Source organism: Leopardus geoffroyi, chromosome C3 (genome assembly GCF_018350155.1).
Source record: "Leopardus geoffroyi isolate Oge1 chromosome C3, O.geoffroyi_Oge1_pat1.0, whole genome shotgun sequence".
In the NCBI taxonomy this organism is placed as follows: Eukaryota; Metazoa; Chordata; class Mammalia; order Carnivora; family Felidae; genus Leopardus; species Leopardus geoffroyi.
The window spans coordinates 109,493,054-109,507,417 of record NC_059338.1 but is presented as its reverse complement, the minus strand read 5'-3'; the positions used below and the strand labels follow the sequence as shown (position 1 = coordinate 109,507,417).

Below are 14,364 nucleotides of genomic sequence, written 5' to 3'. Positions count from 1 at the left end.
CCCTAAAAGAAGTAGCTGGGTGGCAGGGGTGCAGAAGAGAGGAGAGGTGGTTGGGCGATGACTTTGCTTTTGGACACACTGACACCAAGATGTCCAGGGGGCCGTGGTCAAGCAGGGGTTGGGAATGCCGGTCAAAGCTCCACGGCCACACTCCGCTCTCTGCTGATCTGCGCCGATTTGTTGGTTGAGGAGATCACATAAGTGGCGGGAAGTCTGCAGGACTAGGCTGGGAAAAGGGGCAGGAGCCAGGTGAAAGCAACTGGCTGGCTTCGGCAAGCACTGAGTGGTGTCACCCGCACGGGCGCACTGGCGTGACAACTGAACGTCGGATGCCGGCCCCTGCCGGTGACAAATGAATACAATCTTACCCGTCTCGTGCTTCAGACTCCGTGTTCCGGGAGGGAGCGTGAACATCCAGGGGTTGGGGACAGGGGGTCTTGCCTTATGGCTTTCACAGTGGGAAGAGGGGGGAGTTTCCGCTTCCCAGCAAGGTCTGTGCCATGGAGGTTCCCCAAACCGGGGGGGTCACGTGCCGGAAGCCACAGGAGACACAAGCCCCTAGGTTTCTTGGTTAGCTCTGCTGTAACCACAGATTGGGGGTGCATAAATACAGAAGTGTATTAGCTCGTAGTTCTGGGGTCTGGAAGTCCAAGACCAAGGTGGGAGCAGGATCGGTCGCTTCGGAGGGCGGTAGGGCAGAACCTTTCTATGCCTCCCTCCTAGCTTCTGGGAGCCTCAGGTGTTCTTGGGGTCACAGATGGCTGTCTCCTCCCTGCATCTTCACATTGTTTTCCCTCTGTGGACCTCTGTGTCTAAATTTCCCGTTTTTTCCACGAGGACACCAGCGGTTACTGGATCAGGGCCTGCCCCAACTGATCTCATTTTTAACTTGATTACCCCTGTAAAGACCCTCTTTCCATATAAAGTCACATTCTGAGGTAGTGGGGGTTAGGACTTCAGTGCCTACTTTGAGTGGGGGGTGGGGGGTGGGGGACACAATTCAGCCCATAACCGTCCCCTACAGTGGCACGTTGGTTTGGCTCTTTTTTGTCACTTCATTTCTCTTCCTCTCAAGAACAGGATGGTTTTCATCCTGGTGACTTTAGAAAGCTATTTATGTAATTGTCAATTGCTAAATTATGGAAATGAAATAAATCTGCTTTGCTGCTTCAATCATTCATAAAAATCAGTTAATAAGCTTTGGTTTGCTCTCAGCAACTTCTGTTGATAGAGTGTGGATCCAACACTCTGGTAGTGGAGAGTGTCCCTAGCCACGGGATAAATGTTTTTTCCATTATTAACTTTACTGTTGTGGTGCAAAAGTCAGTCGGCAAAGTGAAGCTGTTCTCATTGCTTTTGGACGGGAAAACATGTTCGGCACGTGGGCCATGCACAGGGACCATAGACCAATTTGCAGCGAGGACCCGTCACCCCCAGCCCACCCAGGCACCGCTGGTTCGCCACTCAGACCTTTTCTCCAAACCTGTTTGACGTCCCCACGGTTGTCAGAAAGGACTTAAAGTCACACATGTGTCCTTAGGCCCGATATATTCGGCGCCTCTGCTTAGTCCTTTTGAATAAACTTTTTCTGTCTTGTCACCTTGGGCCTTTGCTGGGGACCCCGGGCTCTGCCTGCATTATTCTGAAGGAGGACGTGAGGTCTTTGTTCCAGCCCTCAAGCCCCCTCTTTCTAGCAGTCACCCAGTCCCTCCTGTATCTTCTCTGAGGTCCAGCAGGCCAGAAATAATGAGCTCTGCTGTATAAGTGGGGAAACGGGGTCACCAGAGGCAGACAGGCACCCAGAAATCTGTTTCCCTCTAACGAGAGCTAGAAAAAGGAGATTTGGGGATTCATCCAGCAGACTCCCCAAGATAAACCTACAAGCAACCAAAGAAAAGGAAGTGGGAACACGGAAGAGAAGAAATCATCACTTTTATGTTCTTTGGAGGGGGTGTTCTCTCCAGATGTCCAGAGAAGCCCCTGGCCTACAGAGAGCAGCGGCGCTGAGTAAACAGGAAACGCCAGGAATCTATTTTTATTTGGTGCTGTCTTTACTTTCCCTTGTTTCAGTGGAAAATGAGTCTGGATTCCACAAAACTCCTTAGTGAACAACAAATATAAGCGGAGGCAATGCCAAGGCTCTCGATCCTCAGCGGTGGTTTGGATCAGTTTCTTCTTTGCGGAGACCTTGGAGGCTGGGGCTGGCTGTGCAGGAAGCAGGTGGCTTGCTTTAGAGGAGGCCCGTGGAAAGGCAATCGAGGGGAGCACTTGGGCCCCTGTAGCAGATTTCGGTCCTCCTCCTCCTCAGAAGCCTGCCCTCCCCACCCCGCTCCACGGCAGCAGCGGAGAAGGGGGGCGCTCCTGCTCATGTCCCCTCCTGATCACGTCCCCATCAGAGTCAGCCCCTGGGGCTGGAGGCTGGAGACCTCTGCACCACGGGGAGAGCATGGCCATGGCTCTGCGGTCTGCAGGGATGTCCGACTGGTCCCGAAGCAGGGCAAACTCCGCAGGAGGAACTCCTCGTTTGGCCAAAGGGCTGCATTGCTTGGAGATGCCTTCCTCTACCCCTGCCCTGTTCATTTCTCTGGTGTTGCCGTAGGGCTGCCTGTAGGGAGCTGGTGGATAGTCAAGGAATGAGGTGACCATAAGCCTCTTTTGCTACTGAACTCGGGACTTTTTCTTGTTTGTATGTTTAGGTGCGACTGATGTTTCCCTCTACATTGGGAAGGTTTCCCATTATGTCTGCTGCTCCCCTCGGAACACCTGTCTTCATCCCGCCCCCCTCCCCCCCCAAGCAGATGCCTTGACTATTCTTAAATTACCATATATCAGGTTTACTACACTTTTAAAAAAGAACAAGGATATGATGTTCATTAAGATTAAGCCTAGGAGCCACCAGAAACTTGTGGTCATTTTCTTGGGCCCACCTTCTCCTGTCTCCTATCTGAAGACCGCCCCCTACTGGTTATGTACTGTCATTGAACAGTGCTGCCCTGTAATTTGAATGCTGGGAAGAGCTTCTTCCTGAATTTTGTGAAGTGATTCTCAAATGGGCTCATCCTTTCCCCTTATGTGCTAGCAGCAGCCACATCTAACTAATGTTTTCTGTTAACCCCATGAGTGTTGGGAAAAATCAGACCCTTCCCGTGGCCAGGAACGCTGTCTCTCCAGCCAGCTGGAGAAGGGGTTGGCTGTTATTTTTTTTTTTTTCTTTTTCAATGTTTTTATTTATTTTTGGGACAGAGAGAGACAGAGCATGAACGGGGGAGGGGCAGAGAGAGAGGGAGACACAGAATCGGAAACAGGCTCCAGGCTCTGAGCCATCAGCCCAGAGCCTGACGCGGGGCTCGAACTCACGGACCGCGAGATCGTGACCTGGCTGAAGTCGGACGCTTAACCGACTGCGCCACCCAGGCGCCCCGGCTGTTATTTTTTTTAATGCTTATTTATTTTGAGATGGCAAGTGCAGGAGGGGCAGAGAGATGGAGAAAGAGAGAGAGAATCCCAAGCAGGCCCCGTGCTGTCAGAGAAGAGCCCAATGTGGGGTTCTATCCCACGAACTGTGAGATCATGACCTGAGCCGAAGTCAAGAGTGGCACACTAAACCCACTGAGCCCCCCAGGGCACCCTGGCGGTTGGCTGTTTATTGTAAACATGCCTCTGAGTGGAAGGAGGTGAGCTTCACTCACCTGGACCTTCCCATGTTGGGCCTGGGCCTTGGCTATCTGTCACCGAAACTCGCTGGTCAACCCCACTCTGCATCTACTTCTCATATAGTATTGCTCACTGCCTCTCTTGCTTTGCCAACAGATTTGGTTCTTCTATGCTCACAATTCCTTCTTCTCTATAACTTCAGTCTCCTACTGACCGCGGCTTGCTATGGCCCTTGCTGTCCCTTCTGCCTTCACACCTCCCCAGGAGGGCTCCCAGCCTCAGCTCCCCGCCTAACCCCTTGACAGTCTCCACATCTCCCAATTCAGGTTCTGGGGAGTGCAGTTCTGGCTGGTCCGGCACATCCTTCTCTGGGCCCAGCTTTTCTGCCCAAGGCCATTTCAGGGGTCACCACCCAGCCTTTATGGCCTGGCTACACTGGTCATTTCTGGTAGGATGTGATGTGCCACAAATGCAAAGCCTGAATTCAGTCCTTGCTTCTTGAATGTTTATTATGCCATCTAATATCGATGGTGAATGACTAAGAAAGATAAAGGGGAATGTCATGAAATTCTGAGAGGCGAGTTTCTTATTATGTCCTTAGGTCCACCCTGCACCCCCAGAACTGAAGTTAATGCCATCATTTCCTTCCCAAATCAAACCCAAGCCCTTAATTCTGTGTCAGAGTTGGCCACTCAAGGCCTTCTAACCTGCCTTTCTCGTCCTATCAATTGCCTTCCTCTTCACGTGACTCCATGTTGCAGACGTTTCCAAGCTTACTCTGAGCTATTCAGCTTCTCTTTTGCTCACGGGCTTCCATCTAGGTCTAAATTCTATATGGACTTTGAAGGCCAGCTCAATACCTGCGTTAGTTTCCTAGGGCTACCGCAGCAAAGTACCACAGACTGGGCTGCTTTAAATAATAGAAAAGTATCCTCTGATCAATCAAGGTGTTGGCAGGCTGTGCTCCTTCCCAGGGATCTAGGAGAGAATCTTTCCTTGCCTCTTCTCATTTCCGGTGGCTCCTGGCATTCCTTGGCTTATGGCTTCGTGACTCCAATCTCTGTCTCTATCTTCATGTGGCTTTTCCCCCAGCATGTCTGTTATCTTTTCCTGTTCCATCTCTTATAAGGACCCTATTATTGGATTGAGTAGTCCAGAATGTAATCTAGGATGACATTGTCTCAAGATCCTTAATTTAATTACATCTATAACCCTTTGGCCAAAGAGGTCATATTCATACGTTCTGGGTGTTAGGAGGTAGACAAATGTTTGGGGGGGGGGCACCATTTAACCCACCATAATCCCCAATTTCTTTTTGAAGACTGCCTCCTAGTAAAAAATGACCGCTTTCCCCTCTGGGCTCCCATAGCCTTTATTCAAGTCTTTTAAGGAACTGTTGATGTTGTCTTGTGCAGTGTAGGTATAGCGATACTAGCAATAAGAGTGTGGGTTGCAGAGTTAGATGTCCTGGGTTCAAATCCCAGCTCTGCCAGTCGCCAGCTGAATGACACTGGTTGAACCACTTCACTTTTTTTTGCTAGAGCTAGGATGCAAGGAGGTGCTTAGGGCACAACATTTAAGGAGCAACTCACTCTCAGGGCCCCGCAGGTGCTGGGTCAGCCCTGTCACTATACTGAGAGTAAGATTTCCATGATCTTTCTTCAATTTCATGCCCCAGGTGCCTCTCTTGACTTACCCTAGTCTCTGCCCTGCCTCTTGCCCTGTTTTGTTAATCTCTAAGATAAGGATAATGACCTCCCTGGTACAGAAATTATAAGGGTTAAGTGAGTAGCACAAGTGAGAGACTTAGCACAGCGCCTGGCACATCATAGGGGCTCAAGAAATGAAAGCTGTTGTTTACCAGACAGCAAGTTCCTGCAGAGCTGGTCTTCATGTCGAATTCATTTTTATACTCCTAATAACCTTAAACACACTGCATCGAAAATAGTATGTGATCAATTATGTTTAAGCAAATTAATCAGTCTTTGGGAAGTTTGAGGCATGTGGTGATTGGGTCTATAATCAGGCAAACAACTCAAACTTCAAGACCCTGGATCAAGAGTGCTTGAGTTGGGTCATTTCCTTGTTCGTGTTTAGCGTTTTAGAAGGTTTAGGTGAGGAACTTTGGACGGAAGGAATAGAGCCCAAACCTCAGAAAATTGCTGAGGTTGGTTTTCAAATTAGAACCATGAAGGAAAAGTCTCCCAAAGTGGGATGTGTGCACACTGGAAGGATTAGCTTGTGTCTGGGTAGCAGCAGCTCAAATGTGCAAAGTGGCTTTGGTTCACGCGTGCTGGTCACGTCAGGAGTGGAGGGGCTCCTTCTCTGGCACTTGCCAGCTCCCTGGGAAGGAGATTCTTTCCTGGAACACGGGGGCTATCTTGCACCTTGCCTGGAACTCTGTGAAACTGTTGGCAACATCTGGCTCAGCTGGGTGCACCCCAAAACACATTTATTTGATACTGGAGTTGATATGCCTCTCTTACATTGTGGTTGGGACTCATTAACTCTCAATAAGGACCAACATTGAGGGAGGAGTTTCCTCTCTTTCTTGCAAAAAATGTTTCCTTGGACGGGTTGTAGCTCCTGTAACTGATTTGCTCTCCTGGCACAGGGCTGCATGTTGTGTGGTACCCTGAGGCTGGTAAGAAAGGGGACAGACTCAAGAATTCCTGGGTGGGAAGGCTTTTCCCTGCACTTACCACAACTGCTAAAAACGCGACGTTTAATAGCCCAAGATTGGTCTGTATTTGCATGGAAACCATGTTTGTGTGGATTTTTTTCTCTTTTAATTCCAAGACAGCCATAATAAGAGCCAGACTGTTGATGAGTCCAACGATTAGAAGCAGCTCCTAAATTTCCCACACAATCACGTTAGGTTCAATTCTGAGATCTTCTTCTAAAAGTTCAACACGTGTGGTGTTTATCTAGCAACTTCACTAAAGCACTCAGACTCACTAGCGCCAGACATGTGAATTAGGTAGGCAGTGGCCAGTGCAAGGATTATCTCCATAACCAGCCCTGGAATTTAAGGAAAGCAGTCTGGCGGGGGGGGTGGGGGGGTGGGAAGGTTCATTTTAATTACTGCTATATTTATGTCCATAACATCACTATTAAATTGGCAAGTATGAAGCAGCCTTTAGCGTGGCCGAGCGCAGACGGTTACCATCCCTGGATGAGCTGTGTGCTTGGAAACAAGGAGCACAGAGAGGGTTCTTGGCTTCCAGGAACTTGGCTCAGTGTTTCAATCCATTTAAGTCATACCCACCATTTACACCTGCTTCTTTTGGAGCCAAACTTGCACATTATCACCATTACTCTTCACTAGCACTGACATTGCAATAATCTACGAAATCTGCCTTTTCCTGTTCTTTCTTTGCCACAAAATAGAATTTCCAGGAGCTTGTGGGGGTGGGATGGGGGTGTTGAAAAATACATTCTGAGTCACTGCTTGAGAAGTTTTTATTGTATTTTTTTCCCAAGTGATTCTGGTAGTGAAAGTATTATGGTTATAGACTAAGCAAACACTTAAAGTGAAAACAATCAGATGGTAAAGTCCTCTGCTTTGATGAAAGGTAGCTCGTACTCACTTCTGAGGCTATTATCAACTTGGACTATGGGACTGGAAAGGCTCTTCCAGTTCAGGTAGTGGTGCTCACAAAAGAACCACTGCTTTCAAGAGAAACTTGGGCACCCATAATGAACTCACCGCTTCCATCTGTATCTTATATAAGCAACAAGATCCTAATGTAAATATCAAGACATGGCTCCACCATGCCATAGCACCCTAGTTTGTCATGGACCATGAAGTGCCACTTTTTCAACTCCTGAATGTCCAAGGAACAAGAAAGACACTGCATAGCAAGGGCAAGGGAGTCTGGATTAGGGCTTGGCAAACTACAGGCCTAGGGCTGACCACCTGTTTTGTAAATAAAGTTTTACTGGCATACAGCTGTGCTCATTCATTACGTATCATCTATGATTGCTTTCATGCTATCATGGCTGAGTTGAGTGGCTGCGACAAGCAACATTGGCCAACAGACCCAAAAATATTTACTCTCTGTGTCTTTACAGGAAAATTTTGCAGGCCCCTCGTCTAGACAAACAGTCAAATGAGTCAAGTATTGGCTAAAGGTCCCCAATTCACAATGCCAAGAGAAGGACTGGGTTGGCTTTGGTTGTTGTCATGCACTTTGTAATTTAAAAAATCTTATGAGCCAATACAACTAAAACTCCTATTCACCTGGCTTTGAAGAAGCAATGTGGAAAGTAAAATTAGGTCTCGATATATTTTGTATGTTGCCTGGACTTCTAAAGCGTTGCTGGATTGCTCAAATGTGCATAAGTCAATGTCATTTCACAAAATTTTTAAAAGATGCGAATGTTGGCAACTACTAAAGTATTGGCATCATGCTTGTGTCTGTGCAAAATTCTGCAGTGCTCAAAACCACGTGCTGTAGCTATAAATGGAGTCCCACTTCAAGTACAACTCTTTAGTCTAAATATTTTCGCAATCTTTGAAACCAGTTTTAAGAGTCATCAGAAATCTGTAGTTTAAGACACCAGACACATTTCTTAGCTGAGCCTTCAAGTGCCAACATGTTGGACCGATTCAGTAAAACATGCCATAAATTATAGGACTGTTTTATTTGAATTAGGGGGATACTTTCCACAATAGCAGGAATTCTTACCAGGAGTTCAAAAGCCAGACATGGGCTCTAGGCTATTATTCATACGTGGGTGATAGATTCGGATCTTGCCTTTGTGGCCAGGTTTGGTCAGGAGCATAGGTTACAACAAGGAACGAGGCTGAAAGACCCAAAGCAGTTCAGACAACGGTCTCAAGAGCTCCGGGATAAACAACCTTCACAAATGCCAGACAACTGGCCTGAACAATTTTGGACTGGCATGTCAGACGTGATCTGAAGGTTTTGAAATGTCATTAGGGATAGGGCTTATTCCTTGATTTTGGTTAAGTGAAGGCTAGCTTTTTTCTTCTCATTTAAATATATTAGCAGTTCATAAATAACAGATATGATTATGGACTCTCCCTACAAATATATCTTAGTAGGTATCTGACTAGTCACAGCAGTGGAGCCAGGCAGGGTATAGCAGCACATGGCCTTCCTCTCTGGTCTCAGCTTGGGCCACCTGGCTATGTCTACAGACTTCAATGGCTAAAATCCAGGTCTCTGATCATAGCTGTCCTTTTGCCTAGAAGAATTTATAAAGCTCGAGATAATAACTTGGGGAAGAAATGGTATGCTAGTGAAGGGAACACTAAGAACTTAAATATGAGTTTTGACCCTTGTGTCAGGAGTTAAAATATACCCAGTAGATAAGTCATAAGAACTAAACAAATACAGGCATAGGATATGAAGTTTTCAATTTCAACTCAAGTATAATAGGATCATACAGCTGAAGAAAATGTTCATCATTCTATGTTTTTTGAAAAATTGGTCCTGGGGCGCCTGGGTGGCGCACTCGGTTGAGCGTCCAACTTCAGCCAGGTCACGATCTCGCGGTCCGTGAGTTCGAGCCCCGCGTCAGGCTCTGGGCTGATGGCTCGGAGCCTGGAGCCTGTTTCCGATTCTGTGTCTCCCTCTCTCTCTGCCCCTCCCCCGTTCATGCTCTGTCTCTCTCTGTCCCAAAAATAAATAAACATTGAAAAAAAAATTAAAAAAAAAAAAAAAAGAAAAATTGGTCCTAATTCTGAGGTGGCTCCTTTCTTAATCTGAAAAAATTCACCAGCCAAGGTACACGCCATCACAGAATGCCACTTACAAACTCTAATTTTAAAGATAAAAGGATGGTTATAATAGGGCTCATTTTCAGGAAAGATGATTCACCATTCTAACGTAGGAATAGAAAGGTGAGATCTTTATGGGGGAGGCTCATAAAAGATGTCGTAGGAGAAATGAATGTTCTCAAACCTTTGGTACCAGAATGAGGTTGTGGGATTAACATGTCTCTTTAAAGCAAAGCAGCTGACGCTCTAAGTCGAGTGGGAAGAGCCTATGTGCTCTGTAGCCAAATCGTGAACGCACATTTTTGTGTGACAGTCCTGCTTGAGTAGCCAGGCCCTAATTAAGATCTAGCCAGTTAGAAGTTCACTAGGGGCAAGTCCAGGGTGTGGGGAACACTTCAAATTACATTCCATGAAGACATGAGACTGTCAAGGCTTAGGAAGGCCCTGCTGTCTGCACAAATGGAGACACGGTGAAGGACCGGTAATGCTAGCTAGCACATGTCAGCACAGAAAAGCTGTGGACACAAATGGAACACGTGCAGTTTTTTTTCAAAGGTGATATCGAATAACAGGCCAGAAGCCATCCCTCTCGGCATTTTAGACCTCTTTCTTCTCTCCACTTTGGCTCTTCGTTGAGTCACTTCCATCAGGCAAAGTTCCATAGGATAAGCCATTTGAATCTGGTTGTATTTTGTCCAGTGTTTGTTTCCCTGTGGAGATAGTAATCACAGAAAATCTTTTGTGCTCATACAAAAGGATAAGTCTTACTAATTTCTCCTCTCTCCAAGCCACATTTTATCCCCCTCCTCTTTTTTTTTTTTTTTTATAATATGTGGTCACCCTCTAAACAAGAGATAAACACCAGGAAGAAAAGGCCTCAGAACTCCATGTCCCTTGACTGTGACCACGCGCCGTCCACAGGAGAGAGCTGTCTCCCCACCGCACAGGGCCTACTGTGCTGGGCATGGAAACCAGGTTGGATCAGTCACAGGGGGGACATGAAGCATCCACTCATCTCCACACCTTCCTGCCCGGTGTCCTTCCCCCTTTTCCATGTTTGTTCTAAGTATATAACAACAGAGAAAACAGACTTTCATAGCAGATTCTGGAAGCTGTTACTGATCCTATGTATGGGGCTTTGTGAAATGAAAACTCGGGTTAAAAATATGAAAACTTTATTTTCTACCCAAGGACTTCTAACCATACACGTCATTTATAATGCACACCCTTGCCGCGAATGCCAATTCTTGCCCTGAATGCTCTTAGCTGATCAGGGGACTCAAGAGGGAAAGAGAACACAGAACTTCTTGGGCCATATTTTCCCAGTCATAGGGAGAAGGCTTTAATGAATTTTGCTTCGAAGGGTTGGGCCTAACAGAATGGTAAAGGAAGCTGTCAGATCACCGTTACTTCCGTCTAGAAACCTGTAGGTCACCCCAAATCCCTAGCAAAGCTGGAGATACTGGGTGGGCAGGAGAGGGGGTGAGGACACAGCAAACTTTGCTTTGTTCTGAACATTGCTTCTGTTGTCTACGTGACTAAAGCAAGTTATTTCCCAGTGAGAGTGGGGGACTGGGAAGACGGTGCATGTTACGTGGATCAGGATGAAGGCAAATGTGGGGGAGGGGAAGAAGCTATTCATGTTCAGGTGACAGTGAAGAACATCCCTTTTGGCCCCACAGTGCAGAGGCCACTGCAGTCTTTCCAGGAACTATATTCCTTAGCAGCCCAACCTCCTGCCCTTAGATGTTCCTTCAAAGGCTCCCCAAGCAGCAGGGGTCTGCTGTTGGCAGCCATTCCCCACTCCTACCCCTCACCCTTTTTCAGTTTAAGGAAATCCAAAAAGGAAATTTGCGACATCACCCAAATCAAGAAAACAGGGCCAGTTCTTTTATATCCCCAGTGTTCTGTGCGAAATTGACATTCAAATAAATGATTACTAACACTTACAGTTAAAACATCACTTCTGGTTTCATCGCTAAATGTACATTTTTTAAGGATAAGAATTATGCTTTATAGTAATTTTAACACCCCAAATAATAGCAGCGACTACTAATTTATATGGATAAAGTTTTCCATCATAAATTAAAGAATAGACAGTTTACCAGGAATATTTCCAAAATCAATTTAAGACTGTGGCAGATGTTCCTTATCTCGATTTCTTGTGATCAGAAACACACCAAGGAATGACAGAAAACACCTGTAAGAGTAATATTAATAAGGAACACAAGAACACTGAAACAACTCATGGTGTTAAATAACCGAGCTCCATATTCTACATGATGACATAAATTCCGTTGGTTTTGTTTTTCCTGTTTTTCATGGTAAGCCTTCTAGAACTTGTCTTAATTGCTGCAGCCAATAATACTTTCCCCCAGAACCAAGACCTGGGCAGCTTCCAATAAATCTCTGCCCCAGGTTTTTACCATCTGGAGGCTAAATCAGGCTCTAAACCCTTTGAGTAGACACTAGGTCTCATTTTCTATCCATGCATGCCCAGACCCATTACTGGCATGCAACACAAGCAAAAAAAAAACAAAAAAAAAAACAAAAAAAAACAAAAACAAAGTTCTTAATTTTCTAAGAAATTTAATTGTCCTTGGCCATAAGAATAGTCATAGTTTCCAGATCCTAGAAGTTTAGGCTCGCCCAAGCATCTTATGAAATTGAATTTTCAAGCTAGATGGTTTTCTACACTGAAAATAGTCTGGGCTCAAGTCTGCATAACAATGGTCATGCAGAACACCAGATCAAGAAACAGCTAAAGTGCTAAGGGAGTGCCAGCTGGAGCCAAGAGAGGATCTTAGACATCGGTGACATTCTGTCAACATTCTGCCCTCTGTTTGCAAGAATGTCAGCAATCATGCCCACCAAATCTCCAGGAAGGGGGAATGATGGGCGTCCAGATACAAGGAAGGGGTACCACCAATCCGATGTTAATAGGTCCAAAGCTAGTAATCTGTCCTAGACTTGACCTTTTTATTCTAGATAATCCCAGAGGCATCTGTGGTTCCTGAGTGAGATCTAACCTAGAATTTTCCAAGAGTGAGGTAAATCTGATTTAGTACAAAAAGGTCATGGAGTAGCTACAACAACCAGTGGATTTATTGAGACTTTGGCTGGAACTGAACATCCCCAGTTTTAGAACCCTCAGAGAGATACCCAAATCACCAAGTCAAAGACACGGAGTCCTGTGTAGGGTCATATAACACCCTGTGTAGGGTGTTAAATTGAAAAATATGTTTCTTTTAAGAGCTCAGGAAACTAATTTTTCTTATATTACCTTCCAATTTTCTATACCTGAGGTACAATGCCAAAAATCCTACATAAAAGTAACAGGATTTCACATTCCTTACTTCTGAGACACTTACTCACCCAAAAATATATATAAATATGGTAAGAAAAGCTGCACCAAGGAATTCCTGATAAAATATGATACCTATAACGGGAACGAAAGACAAACTTAATTTTAGGGTAAGAATATATATAAAAGCTACACACTGTTTTTTAAATTATGTTAATGTATTATTTTTTCTAGGCATAGGTACCCTTAAAATGCACACCCAGTAGCTTAGTTTGAAAATATTTGCAAGCCACACTCAGATTTTCAGTGATTTCAAAAAGAACATAGATTCGTAGGCTCAATGTAATGTATTCTTATTATACAATCAACACAATTAACATAACTTTTGCAAATAGAAATTTCTTACCCAGTTTAGGATTTAGCCCACTGGAACACGCAAGAAAACAAAACTCTAGTGCCATTTCCTACCTACAGTTTTAGGCCAGGGGTCAGCAAGCCTGACCTGAGAGCCTGCGTGGACTCTGGGGCCTCTGACACAGCATTCCCTTCAGGGCAGTTGCTGGCCGCCCAGGCTGTCACTCTTGGCAATGCCCCGTGTGCACTCAGCCACTGGAGGGCACCGTAGTCGTTCCACCCAGCCCCATTTCTCACTGTCAACCCCCTCTCCCTTCTCTTTCTTCTGGTCGCCCTTTTGGGGGAAGGAAAACTTGGATGCGTTGTTTACTATGAGGAACTTTTCTTCTCTCCTTGTTGGTCTCAAGGATTTCTTCTTGGTCTAAGGTCCCAAAGCCTTCATAGAATTGTTTTTTTCTTAAAGCCATCTTTAAATTATGTATTACTTGGAATTGGATTTTTGTGTGTGCGGTGTTATCCTTGCTGGTTAGCCAACGAGTATTTACTGAGTCCTTTGGGCCAGCTACTGTTCGGGGTGCTACAGACACCACGATGAACAAGACAGAGCCCTATATGAAAGGAGTGCTCTCAGAAGCCCATCTCCTCACCTGGAGAATAAACTTCGTACAGGAAGGAACCACGTTCAGTCCTGATGCATATCTGTTGAATGGATGAGCAGGTTTGGAAGCATTTTTCCATGTTATTGCACACTTTTGTGTAATCATTTCAATGTTTCCATGTTATTCTAAGTAACTGCCCTATAATATTCATTTTTTTAAGGGCATTTTCAGCTGTTTTGAAATTTTTTTGCTGTAGAAAATTAGTGATAAACTTCTTCATACGTATTTTTTTCTCAGCGTTTTAGGATTTTTCATTTATTTATTTGTTAATTTGCTTGTTTGTTTATTTGTTTAGAGAGCTTGCACATGTGCAGATGGGGGGAGGGAGAGGCGGGTGGAGAGAATCCCAAGCAGGTTCCACGCTGTCAGTGCAGAGCCTGATGCAGGGCTCGATCTCACAAACTGTGAGACCATGACCTGGGCTGAAATCAAGAGTTGGTTGCTGAACTGACTGAGCTACTCAGGCACCCCAGGATTTTCCTTGTTACTGCTGCTTAACGCAGAATTTCTGCTTCAAAGAGTAGAAACATCTTTTTTAAAATCCATAGTAAAATACAAATGACAGAAAGTTCACCATCGTAACCATTTTTAAGTTTGTAGTTGTGTTAAGTATATTCACATTATTGTACACCTGATGTCCAGAC

General features: G+C 45.4%; 1 protein-coding gene across 1 annotated transcript in view; it reads right to left on the bottom strand.

The window, feature by feature from the left end:
• Positions 1-9,933: 9,933 nt before the first annotated feature.
• NIPAL2 (NIPA like domain containing 2) overlaps positions 9,934-14,364 on the bottom strand; it is an 83,369-nt gene continuing 78,938 nt past the window's right edge. Inside the window, exons 12-14 of the mRNA XM_045455835.1 lie at positions 12,779-12,842; positions 11,509-11,603; positions 9,934-10,113 (exon numbers count right to left, since the gene is read on the bottom strand). Coding sequence (XP_045311791.1) covers positions 11,531-11,603; positions 12,779-12,842 — 137 coding nt within the window. The 3' untranslated portion in view covers positions 9,934-10,113; positions 11,509-11,530. The remainder of the gene's footprint in view (positions 10,114-11,508; positions 11,604-12,778; positions 12,843-14,364) is intronic.